This window comes from Lagopus muta, chromosome 6 (assembly GCF_023343835.1).
Source record: "Lagopus muta isolate bLagMut1 chromosome 6, bLagMut1 primary, whole genome shotgun sequence".
In the NCBI taxonomy this organism is placed as follows: domain Eukaryota; kingdom Metazoa; phylum Chordata; class Aves; order Galliformes; family Phasianidae; genus Lagopus; species Lagopus muta.
This window is the reverse complement of record NC_064438.1, coordinates 29,441,448-29,467,764: the sequence shown is the minus strand read 5'-3', so window position 1 is coordinate 29,467,764 and position 26,317 is coordinate 29,441,448. Positions and strand designations below refer to the sequence as shown.

General features: G+C 34.7%; 1 protein-coding gene across 1 annotated transcript in view; it reads right to left on the bottom strand.

Moving 5' to 3' along the window:
- Positions 1-3,517: 3,517 nt before the first annotated feature.
- The window catches only part of FSIP1 (fibrous sheath interacting protein 1), a 73,753-nt gene continuing 50,953 nt past the window's right edge, over positions 3,518-26,317 (bottom strand). The window contains exons 12-13 of the mRNA XM_048947459.1: positions 6,776-7,322; positions 3,518-3,951 (exon numbers count right to left, since the gene is read on the bottom strand). Of these exons, the coding sequence (XP_048803416.1) occupies positions 3,929-3,951; positions 6,776-7,322 (570 nt within the window). The 3' untranslated portion in view covers positions 3,518-3,928. The remainder of the gene's footprint in view (positions 3,952-6,775; positions 7,323-26,317) is intronic.

The following is a 26,317-nucleotide window of genomic DNA, read 5'->3' as shown; positions in this document are numbered from 1 at the left end:
CCACTCCCAGAGTGAAATGGAGAGGCAATTTCAGTGCTATTGTAAAATTAGGGTAGAATGCCTCTGGCAGTACCCTTCCCACCAAAGCTATGCATACCAAATACACAAAGCAAACAATAGGAAAATAATGGCATAGGATGGCATTTCCACAAGAACACAGCAAAGACAGCACATTTTTAAGTAGGGGTGGGGAGGAATTCTAAGTTCACAATATTTACTATTACTTGAAGAATATGTCAAAATTAGTCACGTACATTAGCACTCTATAAATTAATATACACTCACAGCATCCCAGTTTGTTGTAGGGCTTTTTTTAAAGCATACTAGGTACTGCAGATTCAATTGCAAGCAGAAAGTATTTCACATAGACTTAAATGGCAGGAAGCCTTTTATTCTTAATACTGCACCTGGATTGCAGCCAATCCCTAACTGAAATGTATAATTGGATAACTGTCAGTTATGGCTTTAGTAGTATTCCAGTGTTTCTGTTTTATTTATAAAGGAAACCATTTTCCTGACCTCTAAAGATAGCTACACATAAAGAAAGCAATAATTTTGAAAATTTGAAAAAGAAAAAAATAAATGTTGTTATTTTTCCTAGATCTCAAGAACTTTCATAATTTAACAAGTTCCCAGGCAGCTGCCAAAGCACCTTGTCTTCTGCACCCATCAAACAGCACGATGCCCAAAGGTAGGCAAGACTCCTTTGTGGCAACCACGCAAGGAAGAGCTGTTGGAAAGGTAAACTGGCTAACAGATTTTGCACCAAAAAATCAAAAGAGGGGGGATCTTGTTTAAAGCTGTGGTAAAGAAGACTTTCTAAGAAGAGACACAAAGAGAAGGGAGAAAGAGTATTACTTTATAAAATAGAAAAACCCTTACCATTCTGGAAATTCAGCCTCGAAGATAGGAGAGAGCACACTCTGAAGACTCAAAAGGTGTGCAGCAGCCATCTTCTGCCTTGGAAAGAAGCATCTGGCAGAATTCCGGGGGAGCTTCTTCATCTCTTTTTTTTTTTTCCCCTTCAAGATGGAGTTGCAAGTTTTTTCACCCCTTTACAGAATTGCTTTAAATTAAACTGGAATTCTGGATATACAAGAATATTAACCATAACTTTACTCTTTTCAATCTTTTCCACCTATCGGCGATTTACTTTCCATCTAGAATTTTAGCATGTCACTTCTCTTTGAAAACAGACAAGATCCTCAACTGCTATGCATTTGCCTAACTACACACACCTGCACTGAACTTCTTGATACTGAAATCAAAACTATTGCTCTTTAAGTCATCCCACTCAGATATAGATATTTCTAATATATATTTTATGTGTATAAGTCACAAAAATGAATCACCCTTATTTTTCTTCTTCAGAAGAAAACACTTTGGAGTTTGTTATTTAAAAGCACAAACCATGCAGAACTGAAACACACACATCACAGTACACAGTGTGCTGGCTACCAAAACCACCAGCACTACACATATGCATAATCCTGAGGAGATTCAGTGACAAAAGGAGAATAGTTTGACCCTATACCACTGAGCAAATCAAGACAAGCAACCAAAACCATCCTTTCATGGGTTTTTTCCCCCACAAGCATTACATTTTTTGGAACAAAATTATTTACGTTGTGCTGTAAAATCTCAGTAGGAAATAACACAGAGTATAAAAAAGTACAAATCTGTGCACACAGAACTTATTCCGCAGAATAAAACAGGCCAAAAAATCTGAAGGACAAGGTCAAAAACCATGAATTCTCCTGGGCTCAACTTTGCTTTGACTCATATTGGTGCTGTTTCAGCAATAATCTCATTGCTATATTTTATCTCTATTATATTATACTTCTTATCAGTGAACTTACATCCTATAGTTTAACATAAAACTAGAAAGAAAAAAAAAAAGGAATTTATATTTCACCTCTAACATCAAGCATGAAACACCATCTTTCCAAAGAACTCATATGCAATACAATGCCAGGGTAACCAAGCACAGGTAAATAGGGAACTGTTACACCATCAATAAGTGTAATTGCAGATTTCCTATCAGAATATACGCATCAGACATCATTCAGAATAATGTGCTCACCCCTGAAATGTCAGATGTGAACAGAAGCTGTATTCATGGCTCCAAGGATAATGAAGTGACAATGCTCTTCCTCAAGGGTGCTTGGAGAAGCTTTTTTGTAACAGTGAGAGATTTAAGACAACAAAATATACACTAGAAAAGAAAGAACAAATCATTTCTCTTAACATATATTGTAGGTATTCTACATATAAAATTGAAACAGAACTTAGTTTTCCTCAAAAATTATCCTAGCCTTTTAATACTATTTTAAGGAGGATTCTATAAAACACTAACTCCATGCAAAAATATAACTGGATTGTGATAAGTTTACAGCCAGAGGACAGCCCTGCTATCCTCTACTGAAAAAAGTTTGCTGGTATTGTTTTGATTATATTTATGGTACAGAAAATAAACTTTGGCATAGGTAGGTTTATAATTTTTAACTATAAGAAATACAGTTAAGTAAAATTGCAAAGCTCTACGAGATCCGCTTAAAGCAATCCTTCCATAAAGAGCAAGAGGACAGTGCAGAATGCTCATTATCCATGTGCTTGTTGCTATTGCTGCAACACAAGTAAAATCATTAGAAAGTAGAACACCATATAGTACATGGTAATCACAAAGTAAATTACATTTCTAGTTAAAAGAAAGTAGGTTAGATTCTGAATGATCACCACTGATACAGGAACACAAGTCCACTTAGACTGGCAATTTCACAAATGAGATTAAAATCTTGGCCAGTACGTGCATTGATTTAAACATTTAGATTAACTCCAATATGCTATAATGCAGCCATTGTATATTTTATGTTGTATTCATAAATCTGTCCTTGCTGAATATTAAATGGCTAATATTGTAACTTAGGAAGAATTTTTCCTTTCTGTCAGATGAGACCTCATCAACAGGAAAATCTATGGGAGTACTTTTGCTAAAATATCTCCTCCTCCAAAAAAATGCCTTTAAAAGAGAACCTTTAATATCTTCTTATTCTAACATAATAGAGCATAACATGAGAAACTAACCACCAGCTCACAATATGTATGTATTAAATCCAAGAGAAATAGTAGTTTAGGAGTAGACAAGCAAAATGTTGTAATGAGTTGTTATTATTATCTCATACACAAATGAGCTGTACCACCCTCACCCCAGCCAGCCATTGCTGCAAGGCTTCACATTCTAGTCACTGCCGGGCACACTTTAAATCCCTTCACTTCTAGTCACACCAAGCTTCCCAAAGTGGCTGCCATCTTTCCCCACTTCATTACTTTTCTGAATAAGAGGATATGCCTGTTTGCCACATAGTTTCAACTCTACAGGACCACTGCACAAACACAACTGAACAGACTGGTCCCAACCCTGACCCAGCAGAGGAGCAGTTCAAGTCCTTACCTACAGTCAACGCAACATCCAGCAGATAGGCACTGGGTGCTTGTGTCATTCACTCAGGCAGGGCTCACAGGCAGTAAACTGTACTGAGATCACTGAGACCAGGTTCAAGCTGACTTCATGCAAACAGTACATCGTGTGTAAGGAAAACAACAACAAACTATTCTATATATTTTACACCTACCTGCATATCTATCAGATAGATAGATACACAAAATCATATGTACAAGTATTATGCACGTGTATAATTATTTATTATACTCTCATGAAATTTAATGAAGTGCAAGATTATATACTTTGAAATCAAACTGCAACAATATATGATAATAATTTTCTCTTAAGAATTGATTATGTCATGGAAAAGTTTCCAGTGAGAATTCATTCCCTCTGGAGTGTCTGAAATGAATGAAAATATTACTGGTGGAAGTCTAATGACATATTTAGAAAAGCTGTGTACTGAAGCAAATGGTCACTTTCTCCTCAACTTTCAATCTTCGTATCATCTGTAAAAAAGAAAGTGTCACATGAATTGCTGAAAGCACAATATTATTCATAAGAGGAAGAAGCAGAGAGTAAGATCTACTTAAAATTTCTTACAAAAAAAAAGCATACTTAACAATGTTAGTAATTATGTTTTCCTTAAGATGTATATATGATGTATTACAGTAAACCTGTATCACAGACTATACTATTATAGAGACTGTGAAACCAAATTGTGATAAATCAGTTTTACACAAATACGATTTTTATTTGCTTACACATCATGAACCAGGTGCAGAAAGCCAGACAATCCAACCACCTACAGAATATTATTCATATACGGGTACAAATCTTTTAGAACTACTATTGGAACAGAGCTCTGTATCTATGTACCTTTCTTAAAACAAACCTGACATGTTTCATAATTTCATCTGAAAATGAATTTGCTTTAAATTGGACTCCATTGGGATCTCCATTTCTCAATACAATTAGCACACGTAATCCTGACTAAACTAATAATAAAAGGTTTATCTGTGGAATACGCTAGGCAACTGCACCGACTTGATAAGCATACAACTTCTCTGTTATGGCCATGAATAACTGTATAAGATGGAACTGTGTTGCCCTTGTCGAAAACAAATAACGTAATTCTGTGGAAAGGCAGAATTCACGGTGGTTTTTTTGGTTTTTGTTTTTTTTTTTTCTTTAAATCTGTACATTTCCTTATGAGCAGTACATTGAGAAAAAAAATAGTAAGAATAGGATGCTATTTAAATGTTAGTTTTGGATATATATTTTAGAGTTAGACTAAATATTAACTGAATATAATAAATCTGAACAAAATTTAAACTTAAACTTACAGATAACTGCAAGATATTTGCCAGTAATGTAATAACAATTACAAAGCTATGGAGTGTGTTTTATTTTGCACGCACTTTTGTTCCTCCAAAGACTACTCCTGTTCACACCATTTTTAAAAATCAGACTCAGACACAATCACACAATTTCTGATGAGTTGACAACATCTATAAGGAATTTTCCTTGGTTTCATTTTTAAGTTTTCATTGAAAATGAAAAGATTCAGAGAGAATTCTGAAATTGTGAACAGGTAAGAAAAATGGCCATTTAGTAAGGATATTTACTAACCACACAGTGAGATCTATATGGTTGAAGGTTATGCAGCCACTACAAAAATTGATAATTAAAACACCTTATTGCATTGCTCTGACACAGCGTATGATTATGATTCAAGTATTTTTAAAGTCACTTTAAAGACTCTTACACTTTCACAACAAGATATTCATGCAGAAAACTACTAATAGCACATGCTTTGCTGAAATCTCCTTTCCCTCTTGTGCAATAAAATTATCTCATATTGACTATGTCTATAACAACAGCATAAGCAGTTACCTACTCATTTCACTATACACTGGCTACAGCGCAGGACATTTTGCTTGAATTAACATGCATAACATCTTAAAACATCTTAAGAACAAAAGATAGTGGACGGCCCTGATTTGTCTCTGACTGTACTACCTTTATTCAGACTAAGTGAAAAAGAACTTTAATTCATGTTAGAGCAGCAGGTTAAGCATGAGTTTTTCTCACTGTTGACTGCTTGAGAAACAAGACTGTATCTAGTCACTTCACTCCTGCATCAGATGAAGCTGCCCCTGGCACAGGCGCTTCTCTTGGATTCTCATGACCACCACCTGTCTGCCCTCCAGGGCAGGCCAGCTTTTTCTCTGTCTCCACTCTTCAGATGCTCGCATCTGCATTAAGAGTGAGGTTAATAATGCAATGTTAGCTGACAACTAACCGATCCCAAAGAATTGCTTTCTGTATTTTCTTTCTGTTGAAGCTACAGCCTAAATATCATTACAGACAAATATTGGGTAATTATAGCAGATGGGTCTGGAAACTAAGTAAGCCTGGCAGCATAAAATCAGCAATAACAAGTTTTCTTATTTCCTGGTAGGTGGAATCACTTTTTGTAAAGATACTATCATTCCCCTCACTGTAGAAACTGTTGTGATAATAATTTGTAATAACACAGCTAAGAAGTATCAAGATGCTCTTCTAAACTTCCACTGAAAGGGAAGGGGAAAAAAAACTTTCCACAAATTCTGAAGATACCAGTACAACAAAGATCTATTCTGACTATTTATTAATTTAAAATACAATTAAACCGTAGATCAAAAGCAACTTCATACGGTCACAGTTTTATGAAAGAAATGGAAGATATGCTAGATGTACTCACTTTCAATCTGGCTTATTTAAACAGTTTGTTTTCTGGAAAGAAAAGTGATCTTATACAACAAAGGATACAGATGTATCCAAAATCTTCTTCACCAGATAGGGTGAACTTAATCTTTGCTAGAAAAACTCTATTCTTTCTTTGCTGAATTAAAAGTAGTTTAAAAATTATGTATTATTTACTCTTTCTGATATTTTCTATACATAAATTTGAAATAAACTTGTTATTTTTAATATAACTAAGTCAAGGTTTTTTCTATATTCCAGTGTTTACCTTATGAAAAACTGGGAGAATAATTTCTCTCCACAGAACAGTGAACATGATTTCCTACTACTAGGAAGATAAAAAGTGTAAGCATACCATTTTCCAGCTGAGAGAACTGATCACCATCATTACTGTATTTCAGTTCTAATCTCACAGCCAGTTACTGTGAGGGGAAGAATCTTGATAAACATTCTGTTATTTAGCATTTGTTATTTTTGGCCCTACCATAATAGCCAATGCATATTGGTGCATACCTTTGGTGAGAACCTGCTTGTTTCTTTCATCACAATCAAAAGCCTATTCTAAAAGATTGTTAAGGGTCTCACCTCCTTTGGTTTGCAGTGGTATGCTGAGAATGTCAGGCTCTGTGGATGGCTCATTGTTCATGCTGATGCAGTATAATGGTTCACCCAAGAAAGAAGGTTTCTTCAGCCTTTCAGTGTTGAGTGCTCTTGACATAAAGTAACCTTCAGTAATACTCTTATCTCTCATCTTCTGTAAACCTTCTAGGTCATCAGGTTCCTCTGTTTGGGCCAGTGAATCCTTTGATAAGTGACTATCAGCCAATGCTTTGCCGATATAGTAGCTAGGGATTTCACTCTCAGCATTAACACATAAGCTTTTGTCTTCAAGTCCAGCCTTTTCCAGAGCTGTTAACATCCCTACAATATGGCCTTCAACTAACATTTTGGAAAGAGTAGATGTGGAGTGAAGAATGGAGTCTTGACTTGTGTAACAAGGGGGACTTAATCCACAAGAAAGAGATTCCTGAGACTCTGGCATGGAAACGTTGCTTATTGTTCTCTGAGGCTGCATACATTCTTCCAGAAGGGTTTTAAGCTGCTCTTCAGAGAGGCCCGTTTTCTCTTCAATCTGAAAAAAAAAAAAAAAAAACCAAAAAAAAAAAACAACTTTCTTCTGTTAAAATGCAATTAATGAAAAGCAGTACCATAAAACAGTTTGAGATACAAAAGCACTGGCAGAAGTCTTAAGTTTATACCAATGTTTTTTTAATTCAAACTGAATTTAAATATACATTTACATTACTGCTTAGTTTATGTAATATCTCCTCTAGGTTCTAGATAGATTAGGTGTTGAAATTTAGGAAAGAAGCCTGATATCCAAAAGGCAGCAAGAGGCCCTTAATTTTGCCAAGAGTCTTCTGCAAAATATCCCTGGTTTATTTTTCATATATTTTGGTTTGTTATACATGCAGACACACACGAGCATCTGTGAAAGCAAAACAACACATTGCTAAAAGTCTAAAAAAAAGTTCTTGCTAAAAGACTATATGGGCAAAACTGGACATTTCTTAAAGCTCAATATTGAAGATTATGACTGATATTTACTGGTATGGTGAAGAACAGGGAAGGGCACTTTGTTTACCAAGTTTTGCAATGAAAGGTTCTAGCCTTTGAAATTTTTAACGCACCCTGGTAATAGAGAAGAAAAATACTACCTCACAATTTCAAGCTGATAATGAAAAGTCAAAACATATTCTAGTTACACATATAATACATCTGCCCACAAAATATGTGATATACAAAATACAATCATATATTTATATGAAAATATTATAAACACATAGATTGCTCCAAAAGTAATGCTATTTCCATGGAAAATACAACTAATCCAAAGAGCATAGTAACACTATTTATTAGAGCAAATACTCAGCTACAAAATAATGTCTTTCAACATAGTCGCCACTGTTAGCTGATCTGTGCATTTGTGCAAATGTCAATGGGTGCAATTTTTTCTGCGTGGAGGACTTCAATTCCATGTATTTGCTTTATACACACTTCCTGTCAGACACCATTTTATCAGACTGCCCCTTTACTGCCATCTGTCACACAGTAACAAAATGTAATGGAATACTGGGAGGAAGGTTCAACCTTTTCTGCCATACCACCATCTGCCTTTGACATCATGGGCCAATATAATGAAATAGGAGGCATTATTTTCAGAGCAGCCCCTGTAATTTGCAATATCAAATGGAAAAGATGCTCTCTACAAACAAAAGCTTGGTTTTACCCAAAGTCCAAGAGATAGGCTCAGCTGACAGTCTGATAATCTCCCTGTAGCTGTCCTCGTCCATGTCAAATAATAACTTTATTCATTTATTATCACTACACATAACTGGAACTGCTGTCATTTCAGAGGAAAGATCAGTATCAGATCTCTAGCTGAGTTTTCATCCTGAAGTCTCTTATTCATGTACATACATGATATGACTCTGATCACAACCAGATGAGATCACAGCCTGAGTAGCACAGTGATGTGTGGATTATGTGTGAAAACTACTTGTTCATGAATGAGGGGAGATTTCTGTCTGGAAGAAAATACTATTTCTTTGTTAAAGAAAGCGTTATGAGAAAATGCATCAGGAAGACGTTTCATGTTACTTTCAATCATCATAACGTATTAAAATATACACACATTAGTGATATCTAAGAATGAGTACTATATATTGATTACTATACAGTTCAGGCACTGTTTTTTGCATTTACATACTTTATGTGTTTTATAGATTTGTTCAACCCTATTTTTCTATTAGTCTTTTCCTATATAAAGCAATTCCATTCACAACATCATTTTGAGTTCACTTAGAGAACATAAGAGTACCGTATTAAAGAAACAGAGATATTAAGGGCCTTTAAATAATAACAAAAAGCCTCAAAAGACCATTGTATGTAATTAGCTCTATATAAATGAACATAACATCAGTAATCATACAGAGATTCAGTTAAACTTGTTGTCAGTCAATATACTTTTGATAACTAAAATCAAACCACAACCTTTAGCAGTGAACACTTTATCAAGAGAAACAAAAAAAAAAAACTCTTCAAACTCTTCTATTAGGCTTTAAATTTTAATCCTAGTGAAGAAAATACTAATGAAAAATATATCAGAGAGGGAAAATCAAAACATGTGAAAAATCAAAAGTTAAATGTGTAATTTTTAAAATATTTCACTGTCAACCTAATCTACTAGCATGTTGAATTTCTTAGATTTCTTGAGGGAGTATTTTAACTTGCAGACAATGTATGCTTACAAAACAGTTATTGTTGGAATGGAATTTCTGTGAAAACAGATGCATTCATTCAGGTATAGAACCACAGTATAAAGCACTACTGAAGCACAGCTACAACTAGGGTATTATCACACAACAGAATATTACGCTATGTAAACATAACTATATTTATATCATAGAATATTCTCACATCTGGAAATCCACATGGATTTCCACGTGTTTTTGAGTGGTTCTATACTAACATATTTCAAAGTTCTTGGCCAAGACCATTTGGAGTTAATTTTATGTTAATGACCAGGAAATTCAATCACTGCAGAAATAAATTCTGCATCTCATGAAAAAGAATAAGCATAGAATGAACACAATTAGAGAGATTGTCTTCTTCTACCTTTCTTCTATTTTTTTTTCCCCTACTACCCCCAGCTCAGTTATCTGTAATCTTCTTTTCCTTGGACAAATTTCTTCTTCATTTTTCCTTTCAGGAAAATCATTTGGCTTCTACCACCGATTAGTTCAGAGTTTACTTTGATTATTACCTAAAAGTTAGGTGGGGAGATTTAGTACCTAAGGCCAATGGAAAGGGAAATTACTTTAGCAGCCATAGAGTGAAAAATATTCATAATCATGTTGGAGTCTTCCTCCTGAGCAGCAGGCTTGCAGGCAAAGCAGTATAAAATACTATTTGTTTTTTGTTCTTTCTTTGTCTCTTCATCACTTCAGTTCATTATAAAAGACATGTTTGCAAGAATGCATGTTTAAGGAATGTATTTAAATTTATTTTTTGTGAGGTGTATTAAATATAATAAAAGCTCACTGTTTGCAATTTTCTCCTGCTGAAATCATTTTAGGGTTAAGGAAAAGCATGCAGCTGGAGAGAAAATAGTTCTTAAATAGCCACGAGTAATTTACACACAAACCAACAGCAAGAAATTTATATTGAAATGATAGCAGAAAGGCTGCTGTTGAAATCAGAAAAGTTCAAAGAAGTAAGTATGTCCCTAAGGAGAGACATCTCACTCTAAAAAAAAGCCTGTGCCTATGCAACTAAATGAGCATCTTAATATATGTGTTCTCATAATACTGCAACTGCATTAGGAGGCTGCAAAGTATGCATTTGTACACATAGTAAGTAATCCCTTCATAGCTCACTTCATTAGTTTAGATTCACAAGACTTTGGATCAGTAAAGCAGACTTTGGGAGACAGTAGATTCCACTTCTCCCAAGCTTTCACTGCCCTTACTGTAAATAATTTACAACACCTATATAGAAAAAATACTTAAAGATATTCCTTTAAAAATAGAAGGACATAAAATTAATGTAATTCAAAATGCAGAAACAAGGGAAAATGAGCTATTAGGCCTGGTTCCCATTAGAAATTGGAAAACCTCTTAATTGTTCTGGCTAATTTTTAATAGGACACTGAGTCCTATTCATTTCCTAGGCTTTTTATTGTTAATGATCCAAAAAACCAGTTCCTAGTCAGGAGTTGAAGAGTCTGCTAATGACCTTTACTGTTTATGTGAGGCTATTTTTTTCACACATTTGCGGCACCTCTCTAACTGAAGATTTCTTGTTCCTCACTGAATTCCTTGGTGACATGGGTCTGTGGAGAAAGCCTTACTGCATGTGGTAGGAATGCAAACTTGTAGGCAGCTGTGGACAGACCTGCTGTGACTATGGATTGCAAGTTCAAAGATTTAGGATTGTTTTCCATATTTGCACAGTAAGAGACAGACTAACACTAAAAAGCCTCATCAGATTTTACCATGAGGAGAAAAACAAACTTCAGGATATATAACCATAAAATGACACACAGTACATGAAGCAGCACTAATAAGGCAGGACTATTTAAGGACTTAGGTAGCTGGCAGGTGTTTATTTTTTGTTGCTTTATGTGAAAGTATCTTAAACAACAGTTCTCCTGATACTTGCTTGAAACAATTCACTTTGATGCTCTAATTTGTTGATATGTTTATGGAAACATGAGACTGCAGCAATCACTTTTGAAGCAACTGCTCTTTTCCTGACCAAAAGACTCCACACACTTTTCCTCTATCTGCTATTTTTCCTTCTGTTTTGTTACATGTCTCTTATTTTTTCCTATGTTCTACTTTTTAATGGCAGAAGAAAAGGTTTATGTAACTGCGGCTAACGGAAGTCAGTAAGCAGATGGGACTGAAGTACTGAGGAAAGAAAAGAGGGAAAGGAACACCAGAAGAAAAAAAAAAAAAAGGAAAAAAAGTACAGAAGAGATTAGTGGGCACCTGTTAACATCCTTGACTAAAAAGTGAATTCAACTTGTAACATCATGAGACACTATAACCACAACATAATAACCATCATCAGGTGCTTGGATATAAATAAATACTCCATGAAAAACAAACAAACAAACAAAGCCTTAAAACACCATCAAAGATTTAGAAGAGAATATGAATTTCATTAATAAATGGAAATGGACAAAAAAATAAAAGACTTTTCCCCCTTTCTCTAACAGAGAAATCATAATAGATATTAAAAGCGGACATGAATTTATACAACTTTCTTTAGACTGTCAGCAGACACAGCAGACAACAAGGAAAGTGAGTGAAACTGAGGAGAGACATACTAATTGCAGCAGTTAATTTCTTTTCTTTTTTTAACATAGAGCCCATAGGGCATAAATGTACAGATAATTTTGACAAGTCCTTGCAGGCAAAAACAATTTAAATGTGCATATTTTAGTCATTACAAAGAGGTATAATAGGCTTTTCTATTTTACATTTCTTAATAATATCCAGTTAATTGCTTGTGGCTAAAATGTGCAAATAGTGAAAAACTGCTTCAGCATCTATGCCACACCCTGCAGACTTTAGAAATAGAAAGCAACTGGCTGCCAGGGGTAAATTTAAAGTAACTTTCACTATAATTTTCTTTTCATGTGATAACATGGACACTAACTGATATTACTCACATCTATGGAGTTTTCATGGTGTTATGCTAGGATACAAAGGGGTCAAAATCTCTTCACTAACTGTGAATTTCTGCTTGGTAACATCTGAAAATGATTTCACAATTTTGAAAATTCCAGAATGCTTTATTTTGAATTATTAGAGCAGCTATGATATACTTACTGCCCTTCATTTTCTGTAGCTTTCAAGCTTAGTTTCATTACACTGTAGCTTTTGATCTACAGACTGCATAACACTTTCCAACTGCTTGCATACTAGCAGTATGCACACACACATGGCTGCTCACACATGGGCACCAAAATCTGAATTGCACATCCTCACCAAAGTTTTAAGGAGGTAACTTCAGAAAATAAAATCTGACATGTCACACAGGTCTAAAGTTCCTAAGATTCCTTTTAGGTATCTATTTATTAATTAAAAATAAATATTTTAAGTTTTAAGAGATTACACCTACATTTTTCACAATTGCATGCATGCATTTGAAGAAGACTTATTCTGAAGCTCCACTTTCATAAAGTGTTTAGACTCTAAACATTATTGAGGAGAATAGATTCAAACCTACACCGTTAGAACATCAAATATGACTCCATTAGTATATTGGCTTTTTCTTTCATTTTAGGAGTTATTATAACATAAGACCAATTTGAGTTATAAAAGAAAGCACATTGAGTTTTTAACTATTGTTGCAGCAAAATAAAATATTTTAGTACCAATTAACTTAGAAACTGTAGATATTACACAACAAAGCAAGTCATTCATAAATAACAAAGGAACTTCTGAATATATTCGATATGATAGCTAAAGACAAAAGTAACTAAAGAGTAACAAACATTATTTTAAGCTGTATTTTAATGAAATTAGATACATTTTTCCTATTTCACTAATCTTTTCCTAAAATACCTGAGTGTGAAACTATGACTAAATCCAGTAAAGTGTCATCCTCCTAAAACACGAACTGGAATACACTAAAAATAAAAATAAAAGATAGTAAAACAAAAACATTTCTGTCCAAGTTATAAAAGAGTCCAATTAGTGGTTGGGAAGAATTACTATCTATGCAACTAAGTCTGCTGAGTAAAATGAAAGAGGCAAAGATGTATTGATTTCAAGTAAAAGGCACACATCACTGAAAAATCAACAAACCCTAGTCACTAAACAATAATAATCAGCCATTCTTTACCAAACATAGGTAAACATAACTAAAGTAACTAAAAAGTTAAAGAATGAAGACTTCTGAGTAAGTGATATTGTAAAAAATATTGGTTTAAAATGTGATAAAAGTCTGTGATGTAAATTTAAAGTTAATCTACTTCAAGACTGTGAACAGGTGTTTTGCAAGAAGTGAATTCTTCTAACTTCAGATTAGTTCAATGCTTAGCTCATATAGTTTACTGCATTTAAAAATAATAAAAAAAGCTGAGCATTGTGCTGCATATGAGTCACTGCACTGTATTTTCTCTCATTTCTAAAATCTTTCCCAACCAATGGATAATTCCCTGTTTTTACAGCACATGACTCCACCAAGTATTCTTAGATTAGAAATCAAATTTAATTTGAGCACACTGACTACGTTTGTAAAAACATGTATAAAGTCCTGAACTGGCATGTACTACCAACTGGACTGACTTTCATTTTATAGCCTCAAGTAAAGAAAAAGAACCTCAGAAACAGTTTCCTAAACATCTTGTTTTGTGTTTTTAATTGTTTGTTATTAAGCATTTAACACATTTCATTCCATAGAACTATCTTCCCGGCATGTTATTAAATTGCGGCTTTAATTTGCAGCAAATCCAGTAGAGCAGACAAAAATGTCTTGATGTGGTTGCAGCTGTTTTCTGTTAAAATATATATAGTTTTTCCTTTCTCGCTCATGTTGGCTCTGTTTATTTTTCCCCAATAGATGGACACAATGCAGCATAATGGTACCATGGTGTCTTACAATATCTATTTAAAAATTCTGCAACTTGGGATTTTAAGAATACTTACTGGTCTATATTTTATTGGAGAAAAATATAAATAGGAAAAATACCAATAATATGGAGATCTGTTCCTTCATAACATACAATATTTCATTGCAATGTAATAAAAGTACCAATAAAAGTAATAAAATCCCTCGAACCAATGAAGAAAACAAGGAAGCCACAAACATCTAAATAACTTAAGTAATTAAGTGCAGTTTAGTCACACTAAACACAGAAGGGCTGGCCCAAAGAGCAGTAAGCCATGAAGACTCAGCCAAAACAATCATACACTAAAGCTTAAAAACAAACATAAAAATGCATTATGTATTCTAGGAGTTCATATGTCATTATATTCTCCAGAGAAACTCTAAAGTGAATGTTACTGTAATTGGCCCTGTGTATCACAGCACCTCAAAATACTGACCTCTTCTATATGGCATGCAAAGATATACTGTGAACCTGAACCGTGATCTGTATTTTGGAGATGGAATTATTCTCTTATTCTCACCCACTAGTAGAAGTATACATGAAGAAAGCTCTGCTGTATATGGAATAACAAGATACAGTTATTATATTATATATACTATATATATATATATATATACTATATATATATATATAGTATATATAATATATATATTATATATATATATATATTATATATACTATTAATAAGTTTGTTAATAAAGTAAGACAGGAACCTACCCAGCTAAGTTAAGGAAAAAGAAAAACAACAGTTTTTTTCACAAATGTGATTTTCTTACCATATTTTTTACTCTGGCATAGCTTTCCTTGCCTTGTTGTACTTCATCCCACAAGGTAAGCACAAAAGTGCATACAGTATTGCAAATATGGGATCCTAATTCACTATTTAGTCCTCTCCCTTTTGGCAATAGACTTCCCACTGACTGCTCACAAAACATTTCTGACCCCTTCACTTAGCAACGTGAATACCTGTGGGACACTGTTTCTGAGGAACATCCTACCAGAAGCCTGCCAAATTGTCACATGCTTCATTGCATGAATATAGACGAATGTATAAGACTAGGGATAATTTCGCCACATCTCAGTCTCTGTTTCTGAGAGGTAAAAGAAGAATCAATACAGAATTTGGTTTACTTTTTATGTCTGGTGGGGTTTGTCGCCACAGAGCACGTGCAAAGTTTCTATAGGAAATGCTGGGTTGCAGCTATGTTTGTCAATGTGTGCATATATCTTACACAGTGCTGAAAAAACATTCTTAAAGAAAGAGCATAATGAATAATCTTTTCCTTTCCTAAAGAATGGAAGAGTATTTTAAAATGAGATCCCTGCATCTGGCTCTTCTATTTCCATTCAAGAGGGAAAGCCAAAAGACTTTCACTAAGAATGTGAGTAACAATATTGCCCCAGTGAAAAGATTGCATTTGGTGCTTCAAGCCTGTGTGCACCTGTTCTTGACTGGGGATAATCTTTCCGGTAGGTACAAGACTATGAGCTTAACCTTGAACTATTTCAATACACAATGTCAGAAAATTTACGTTTACATCGTAACAATAAAAAAGCTTAAACCAACATAAAGCAAGTATTGACCTATTAATATTCCTGATGTTTGACAGCTATTAAAAAAAAATCTGAAATGCAAAAAAATTGTATTATTCATTTTTTGTCTAACTACAAAGATCACACTTCTGTAGGTCTGGTTGAAGTAAACCCTAGTTTTAACTGTTACTAAAACCACAGCAGGATCTCCTCCAGCTTCTACAACAGATGTAGTAAATGTGTAACTGTACCAATGACCACATTCCTGCTGGAGTGATGAATTTCCTGTGCTATTGTAACTGATCTGCCTGAATTTTATGATCTTGCCCAACCAGAAATAGAACAAATATTGTATGACTGGGTAGAAGAACCAGCCTCTTCCTTTTTTTTTCGAGGGAGAGCAGGAAAACTTCACTGTCAATTCTGCCACTAAATTCACAACAGTTTTAAATTCTCCAGGTCTTTGAAATAAAAACCACTTCAAGTATTTCCTATTGTTCTTTTTCTCAGTTACAGGTCCTGTCTCATGTCTCAGAACAAAGACATCTAGATAAGTACAAGCATTTAGAAGGTTGCAATCTCTTATTATGACTTGCATTATCCTGGTTCCTATAATGAGACGGATAGATCCATGTATCTGCAGAGACAGGAAGCCAGGCCTTTACAGAACTATTAGGTCTGATTTGACTACAGAAGCTACGTGCCCAAAGATACATGATGTGACAATGCAGTACGCATGTTTCCTTCCCTCCTCCCTTTTCCTTTCCTTCACCATTCCTGGTAAACTCCTGAGTGGTAAAAAAAAAAAAAAAAGAGATAGCTACACTATTGTAAGGGAAAGCAAGGATGGCATTCAACTTGCCACCGCTATAGCAGGCAGGTCCCTGCACTTCTCATTGCCAAGTGACAGGTGCTCAGGAAACCAAACAGCATTTGTGAGCATGTTCTAAGCACAGACATACCAACTCTTCTGCACCAGCAAAAAAAAAAATTGTTCATGTAATAATCTAAAGGTCTTTATGGTAAAAAGAAAGGTATTTTGAAAACTATCTAGATGATGCAAGACTATTTTATTGCTTGAATTTTTTAACCGTTTTCTGACAAACATGCTCATGGAGAAAATAGATGTAATTCAAAAGAGTTGTGTAAACACTGTTTCTAAGAAATTATACTTCCAAGGAAATTAATACAACCCTAGAAACAGTAAACAAATTACCAAAAATTAAAATAGTAAAGCTGTTTGTAGCTTCCAGGAAAGTCAATGTTTTTGCAATTTGAAACATGTAATTCCTCTAGGAATAGCTACAGCGCCTCTTAAATTATTCCATTTATAATCATTTTAAGTCAGAATAATTTTGCTGACTTCATTAATGTACGTCACTACACAAAAAGGGGAAAATGTCTAATATTTCTCTTGGTAAAAGACATGAAAATACGAGAAGATTCCTGTTTTTCAGAAAGAAAGTTGTGTCAATTTATCATGCATTTGGGATACAGGTGCTTCCATAAGAGCTGCAATTTGTCTTTTGCCCATGAAGTCAAAGTTCACATGTCACTCACAAGATCTAAAAGATTAATTTACAAAAAGCTTGTGTGATCACATTACAAGGTCAGTGGCTTAAACACAAAGCGCTGTGCACCCCAATTGCTTGGAACTTTCTTCACTGCACACTGGAATTTTCTTTGTCCAATTGGTTTGGCAAAAAACAAAACAAAACAAAAAAAACAACATAAGATAAAGTTCACAGCTGTGTTTCTGATGAATTAATGATGACATTGTTGGTTTTAGAGGACACTACGCTACTCTCAGTTATGTGGAATCACAGCTACTGAAAAAGCAGGCAATGACAATCAACTGTTTCGTGTGCATCTTCCAGGTACTTAAGCAGAAAGCTTATGAATAAGAGAATTTATTCATAAGACTATTCTGGATGTAGAGCTCCTGTTGAAACACATTGCAAAAAGAGCAGATCGTATGTTTTGAAACAGATCAAGTCTAGATTCAGTCTAGATGTGCAAATAATTCCAGTTAAATGTACTAAGATTCTGATTCAAACACAATTCATACGACAAGCTTCAACAAGAACAGATACTCCTAGGAAAATTACACCTCTAATAGCAGTAGTTTCTAGCCTTATTATACTGTCAGAATAGCATCCTAGAAGTTCTGTACATCTGATTCTTTATACTAAGGAAAATATTTAAAATATTAAAATATTAAAAATAAACACAAATGCTTAACATCTTGTTGCTAGAGACGTGAAAATCTATAAAAATACTAAGACTGGATACAGATGCAATCTGGAATGATGGTGCTCTGTATTACTACAGTCACTGCAGACTGATAAGGTCTGTACTACCCAGAAGGTACAATTTATGAGCTGCATACTATTAGTGCTAAAATAACTGAGTTTTAATTAGGAAAAACTCATCATGATTATGAGCCACACAATGATACTCTATTCTTTTTGGCGACATCAGAAATCCATTCCTTAACAGAATTCTAAGAATGCATTCTTGTTGATCTCACTGGTTTGCATGGCAGGAGTCACAATCAACTTGTTCTTGTCTCACTGAGCCTCTTCACTTGTGTAACCCCATACAGTACTAAAAACCCTTTGAGACTGGAGTTCTTCTAATGCACCAGATGCACTGTATGTTTTCCTTCACTGTTGGAAGTACACTTCTTAAATAAGTCATTTACTACTGGTTTTGTGTGAGGCAAGGCCACATTGCCTAGTGGGAGCAATATGCTTTAAGTCCTCATACTAAAAAAAATACAATTAAAATGGAGTTGGGGAGAAATAACAAGCAAAGGAACATAACATAGGAATTTTTGTATTTTATATTCAATTCACTCTTGAGAAAGCTAGTTGAGACACTTGAGACTACACGCTTAGAGCTGGATGTTCTAAGCACTCAATTACAATATCTTGCACTCTCTCAGGCTTTACCTCTTTGGCTCCCCCTAAAATTGACATTCATCACATAACAGAGCCCAATTTCAATGATAGCTATGAACAGTACAGTACTGCACTACTACAGCCCATTGAGGATGGATGGCTTTTCTTAGAAGATGACAAATGTATTTTCAAACAGCAGACTTAAAAGAACTGCATTTGGTTCTCTTGTCGCTCGGCAGGAGTTTGAACCATAAGAGAAATGGAGAAATTAGGAGTCATCTTTCTTGCTTGGAATAAAAAACATTTTACTTGTGTCCAGCTTTACAAAATTTCTCTAGGTTTTTATCTGAAAAAGACAAAAGCATCTGCCTGGAGCCCACAGGAAAAAAAATAAACAAACAAACAAACAAAAAAACACAACAACTTAAATTTCAGAAAATCTGAGAGTCCAGACAGTTTTGTTTGTTGTTTGAGGTTTGCTTGAGTTGTCGGTTTTTTAGTTTTTTGGGGTTTTTTTATATTTTTCTTGTGGGGGATATTTGATTTTATTTTTTTCTTCTTTTTACTTCTATCAGCTAGCTGTAGGCTGTTCCCAGCTTAGTAAACTGGCTGCTCTGAATATTATTCTAAGCCATATAATCCTTCCCCTGAACTGCAGACAGTGAAAGCCCAGGAAGTAACATGCATTCATTCAAACTAACTTTAACTGACTTGCCCAAGATGGGAGAGAACCAACCTGATGTTCTTGGGCTTACTTGGTAGAATTTCAAATATCAGAATCTTGTCAAAAAGGAAAAAAAAGTGGTTTAAGTGCTTCTCACTGCACAGATGTGGGTGGACTGAGGCTGCATGTGAGCAAGTATGTACGTATATACCCACCATGCACCCCACTGAAACAATTCTAATCCTTTACTGGTTTATTTACAGAGACAGGAATAAGTTGCACACACACACACACACACACACACACAAAAAAAAAAAAAAGAACAAAATAATACAATATTACAAATAAATTAGTGGGTGGATGTGCATGATGCAAATTCCTATTCTGCAGAATTAGGTAGTTAATTAAATAATAATTTTTTAAAATCCCAAAATTTGGCTCCGGGACACGCAGAGAAAATCTGGATCACTGTATCTCCCAAGACCACAAAACAGACCCATATGTTAACGGAAAAGAACCATATGGAAAAAATCCATCTTTTAACTACATCCAGGAATAATAACCATGCTCAAAGAATCCTAATCATTTATATAACATGGAAGATTTATTTTTCTCATGACACAGGAAAAAAAATTCACGCAGAAAAGTTTAAAAGATTACTCTGGGAAATTAAAAAAAAAAAAAAAAAAAAAAGAGTGGTGGATATCAACTATGGCACTGATAAAACAAACATAATGAGAAGAACTGAAACAGCAGCTTCTCAAATGAAGCCTCTCAACTTCAGATGAGCCCTTACTGACTGAGAGTTCTACCAGAAGAGAATCTCCTGGCTTTTGGACTGTCCTTTGGACCAAGTACTTTACTGCCTGAGCAAACACAGGCATATGGTCTCTGGGAGTTTACATCTGGTTATAGATATATTATACATAAAACCAAGCCTGCCTAAAGTTAGAAAAAAATTAGTAAAATGTGCCAACAGTTGCTACAATACAAACACTTCAAGAATCAGTAAATTAATGATCCATTTCACTCCATCTCTTGTCCTAGCTCAAAAGTAAATTTTAAATAACAAGCAGCTATTCTGAAGCTCTTTACAACAGTAAGTTCTATCTACAGTTTCCATCATGCATGAAATAAAGACCAAAGATAGCGCACTGATAAGAGGATAAACTATGTCACTCCATTTTTATTCCTGGCTTTTCTATTGAAATACTTCTGCTCAGCTATTTACAGAACTTCACTTTACCTATCTGAAAAATGTAGCTACGTAAGGGAGTAAATGGCTGAGTTAAGAAGTTTGACAAAACAGTTCTGAGTTCTTTGAAACTAAATATTATATGATAGGAAGAAAGAATACTACAGCAACCTACGCAATATTGTATTCTGAGAACTAAGACTAACAAACTACTTTGCACAATGCTCTTTTTTAAAAAAAAAATCATAAAAGTGCTCACAAAACTGAGATTACTTCAAAAAAATAGCTTGAGAAAGGCAGGTACAAAGAAAAGTCAAACAATGAAGAGAAAACCACATTCCATATTTCTTTCAGAAAGAGGAACTAGAAATAGTTGATTAAATATCACACTATTTGAGTGTTAAAACAAAAGGTTTTATTGAGAACCATATAATGGTAAGTTTGCTAAAAAATAATGGAAAAGAAATTTGGATGAACTAAAAAAAAAAGGTGACAGCATAAAAATGAAAGGAATATTTAACTCAACCTCCTCAATTATTACTGCCTGCATAAATTATTTCATATAATTTAGGAGCATATACTATCATCTTCTCTACACTTACCTCACACAAAGAAAGATAACATAAGCAAATGGAGTACAGCCTATTCACCAGCACGCCTCTTCAAATCTCTGTGTATGCATTGTCACACTGTAATCACATCTAATTTATTAGTGCAGTTCAGTGAATCCTTTATTGTTATTTAATCCTGGCTGTTATGTCCTACAACTGCCCAACTATCTACACAGTCCCTATTGCACAGCGAGTCTGACACCACAGAAGTACAAAACTGTACTAAAAATGACAGTATAATTAAGCATCCTAAAACCATTTCCAAATATGAATACCAAAGGTAGCTTCCTAAATGCCATCAGCTTGCACATTCTACAATATCATCTAAACAGAACATAGTGTTTTGAATATATGAACAATTCAAGTTATAGGAAATACCATTAGATAATGCCACTACATATCAGTGTACCCTTTGTTCCCGCTTACTTCATTATTCTGGTCATATAATGACACAGAAATTGAGCAGAGCCACGCACAACATCCAGATATGAGATTATATGCTAAGACTTTTTAAAAGTATTGAGAAAAATCAGAGTCTACTGAAAATAAACTGCAAAAGTTCTCAGAAAATTTCTTTGTCTTTCTAATTTTGGCTTGTTCAAAGGATTGTTCAAATTCGTGGTACTTCAGAAACGTCACAGAATGACTCACTGTAGTTTGATCCTGCTATTCATCCCCTCTTTTGACACAAGAAATTCCTGCAAAGTAGTTTTAAATACCCTTTTATATTTTCTTGCTCGAGAGAAATTTTCTGCTACAAAACACAAACATTTTAGAGTTTCTATATATGCTTTCATAATTTTGAGAAGGATGTTTTCCTCAACATTCAATGCAGCTCTAAAATACAGATATTTTTAACTTCTACTGTAGTCCTTCCCTTCTTCCCCTCAACCCTTAATTAAAAGCAGACCCTGTAAACCAAATCAAAGTCCCATGAATTTTGGCAAGACAAACTTTTAAGCCACTGCATTGAACAGCTTCACATACTTTCTCTCTAAGAAGCTATGTGGCCGCTTTAGTCATTCCAAACTTTCTGTATCTGTTATTAAAATATGAGCATGAGAAGATGAAACAAAGCTTACATGGACAAGCTTAATTCCATTGTTTTTTATTTTCACAGAATGTTAGTAATGTCTAGTTCAAATAAATCTCGTTTGGTCTATAAAACTTGTTTGGTCTTCTACTGAAACCAAGACCTTAGATTAGGTTACCAGAGGCCACTTCTATAAGTCCATTCCCAAATATTTCCAGCAGGGAAGATTTTACCACTTATCTGGCCAATCTGCGTAGCTGATCTCCCAGCATAGAGTTATTTTCATACCAATATAGGATTTCACATGAATGAATTTGTGCCTGTTCCCTCTTGTCCTGTCACCATACATCCCTGTGAGGGAAGTGCATCCATCTTACCTGTACGTACCTCTCGGGTATTGAAAGACTGTGATTAGATCCCTCCCAAATCATTCCCTTTTGTATGTTTAAGTAAATCAATTCCTTTAGCCTTTCTTCATTTACCATGTTCTTCAACCTGACAGCCTTCTGCTAGACCCTCTCTACTTTTTCAATGCCTCTCTTGAACTGGAGGGAAGAAAATTGGAAACAGTACCCCACTTCTAGTCCAACAAGTACCAGATGGAGCAAAATGTTTACACCTCTTTGTCTGTTGGCTGCACTCTTGATGCTGCAGTCCCAGACGGCTTGACTTTGTTGCTGCAAGCACATATTGCTGATTCATGAAAAATCTACTAGTCTCTCTGATTTAACTTCCTAAGTTAAATCTCACAGAAATCCAATGTTCCAGCCTGTTGAGACCTCTTCATGGTAACTCTTCTTTTTGACATATCTGCCTGGCCATCAGAATTCAGCATCATCCACAAACTCACAAAATCAGAATGCATTCTGTCACTTCCTCACAGTCACTTACAAAGTTATTAAACAGTAGTAGATCCAGCATTAGCCTCTTAGAAACACCACTTTTGAATGGCTGCCAATTTGATTTTAAGCCAGCAGTTACTGTATTTTAAGTACTACTTATTAGGTAGTTTAAGTAGTTTAACACTGCCTTGTGGTCAGTCTTTCCACTCCATATCTTATCTCAGTGCTTAGTTTTGTCCATTACATACATTCTTAAATATCTGCAATCTTCTGAAAATGATAAAATATAAACAGTGCCCATAATTTGGAAGCATACTAAAGCCCAGCAGCAAAGCTAAAACTAAGGAAACTTCATTGTTTTAGGTAGCCAATGAAATGTACACACAAAATAATTTTATCTTGAAGAATGCAGCTGTTTAGGTCAAAAACAATACACACCTAAATGACTTTTGTACCAATTTCTTTTCTAATTTCTTGCAGGAAAAAGACAAGATATGAAAATAATCCTTGTGAAGCATGATTTACCAGCTATTCCCACCAACTGCAATATGATTTGGGCAAATCTGCAATAAATCTGAAATACTTACAAAGAAGTGTCTGAAATAAATTCATGAGGAATTTAACACTCCTAACCAACAAAAGATTTTAAAGCCCTTTCTTAAAGAAAACTAGAAAAATATGTGCCATCATCAATAAGCACAAGGAAGACTACGTCATGTTTTTTCTCCTAATATCAAGTTAGATAATTTTCCCTTTAACACATTTAGTATTTTATATCAGTTTAACATCACACTGCTCACAAACATTTACATCATTTTCTGGGGTTACTAAAGTAACTATATGCTTCAGAAAAAAAACAACAACAACACCAGGCAGACATTTTAAAGTAAACTGCAAGTACAAGAAAGAATGAAGTTTTTAATACAACACTGCTTTGTATGAAAAATCTCTACTACATATATGCAAGTCCAGCATTGTGCCTGGACTGTCCTTCAAAGGATGTCTGCTGTTGGTCAACTTACACCCAAACTACCTAAAAAACAGCTGTTAAAAGGAAAACCATAGCAACAGAGAATTCAGTCTGGCCTAGCTATCTCAGAATCTCTTCTGGATCTCCAGGGCAGCATTTGCACTTCATACTGATTCCACTCTAATTACAGCTCTGTGATCAGTACCTGTACCATCAGTGCAGTCCGAGTACTGCCCCAAGTTGCAGACCTAATTCTGAGCTCCAGAGTGAGAGACTGATTGATACAAATCAATATTCTGTGTCCCATTAATCCACCTCCCCCTCACTCCCAGAATGTTTTAGTGGATTTGCACTAAATATCATGGCTATTCCAACAATGCACAGGCAAAGTGACTAATGAGCTGCAACCTCTCCTACTTTCTTTCATCAACCACAAAGAAAAAGCCCCAGAATGAAAGCTAGGAAAAACTCCAGAGATTCTAGTGAACAAGTCTAGACATAAGACATCTGCACAATAAAACAAAACTGATGTTTTCTATATCCCCTCATGAAACCCAAGTGAATTGTATAGCTCAAAGGTTATTTTAATCCTCTCAGCCTTGGATGAAAGCTCTTATTTTATTCATGAAACTGTAAAATAACATTGCTACACAACAGACTTCTTCAAACTCATTGTCTCTACTGCTTTTCTCCCTGTTTCCTTTATTAAATATTAGTATACAAATGAAAGGTTGTCTCACAGATTGCTAATTCTGTGAGTTTAATCTGACCATGAGAAATTTCCCCAGGGTTTGCCTGACAAAACGCAGTTCAGAAGTGAATCTCCTAATCACTCCCACGGCAGAAGCACTAGCTACCACTACTTGTTAGTACCTCTGTAACACAGATCCAAAGTCCTCATAGTGATTCTACTTTTTCAAATGCTGGGTTTTCATTTTCATTTCCTGCCTGGACAGCACATCTATTCTTAATCTCAACAGGTGGTTAATTAGAGGTGGAACACAATCTGATTCCTGATGAGAAATTGCTGCAAGCTCTATTAATGCTGATATTGCAAACCTTTCTGAACAGTTAGGATCTTTGTTCTTTGAATGTACTCTGTCAGTAAGCATACTCATGAATATATTGTAATCTAATTCCCCTTATCACTTTCTCACTAATTAAAATGAAGACTGTATGAATATTGAAAGATAAATCAAAATTAATATTTTAATAAATGTACTTTATCATGTTCAAGATGGCTTAAAATTCAGTAGCCTTTGAAACTTTTTTTTTAAACATCAGCCTTTGCTTGAATGTGTCTGTCCTAAAACTCACATCACCTATAACTATCAAGCCAAGTGCCAAAACATTTAGAAAGACTGAATGATTGAAGTGATAGGAAAAACATATTAAAGTACACTGAATTTCGGATACTAAAAACCTGAGGATATCATCAGAGGAAATATTCGAATTTCAACATTTAATGTTACATAAATGCAGCAGAAAAGAAACCTACCCTGAGTGATTTTTTTATGGCATAACCAGAAGCATCTTTGTTTCAGACACTGAACAGGAGATCTGATTATCTCCTATTTCATTATTTAGCTGGCTTTTTGAAACAATAACTGATCTTTGTCACACAGAGACATGGAAGCTCTATTATACCAGTCATATTTAGAATGAGACAAAGTTGGAGTTAAAATTATGATAGAGAGATCCCTTGGTATTTTGGGCATATAGGCTTTAGTTTTACCACTGTAACCAAATTCTAGTGTGGATAATATTCTATTTAAATTCTTCCCATAGTTTCCACTGGAGAAGATATTTGCCCTCATTTCCTGAAACAATGCTGCTGCTCTGCTCTATTAAAACAACTGCTATAACTCTGCTAACATCTGTGATGGTTTATGTTTAGTAGTGGCTTTGTTTCGACTTTTAATGTGATAAAAGACAGTAAAAGTCATTTAAAAGTGCCAGGCTCTAGCAGACAGAAGTCAGTAGGGCTTAAAAGTGTTATTTTACATAGGAAAGAAGGTACAAATCTTTGTAGGTCAAATACCAATCAGCATATTAATTCACTATTGTGAGGAAAACCATTCCTATCTAACTTACCTTCCATTTGCTAGAAATATTTTCACTTTTTACTGCCTGGGGTGACAGTCAATTGTCTTTCGGGGCAACTAGCAAGTTTGATTCCAAATTAAAT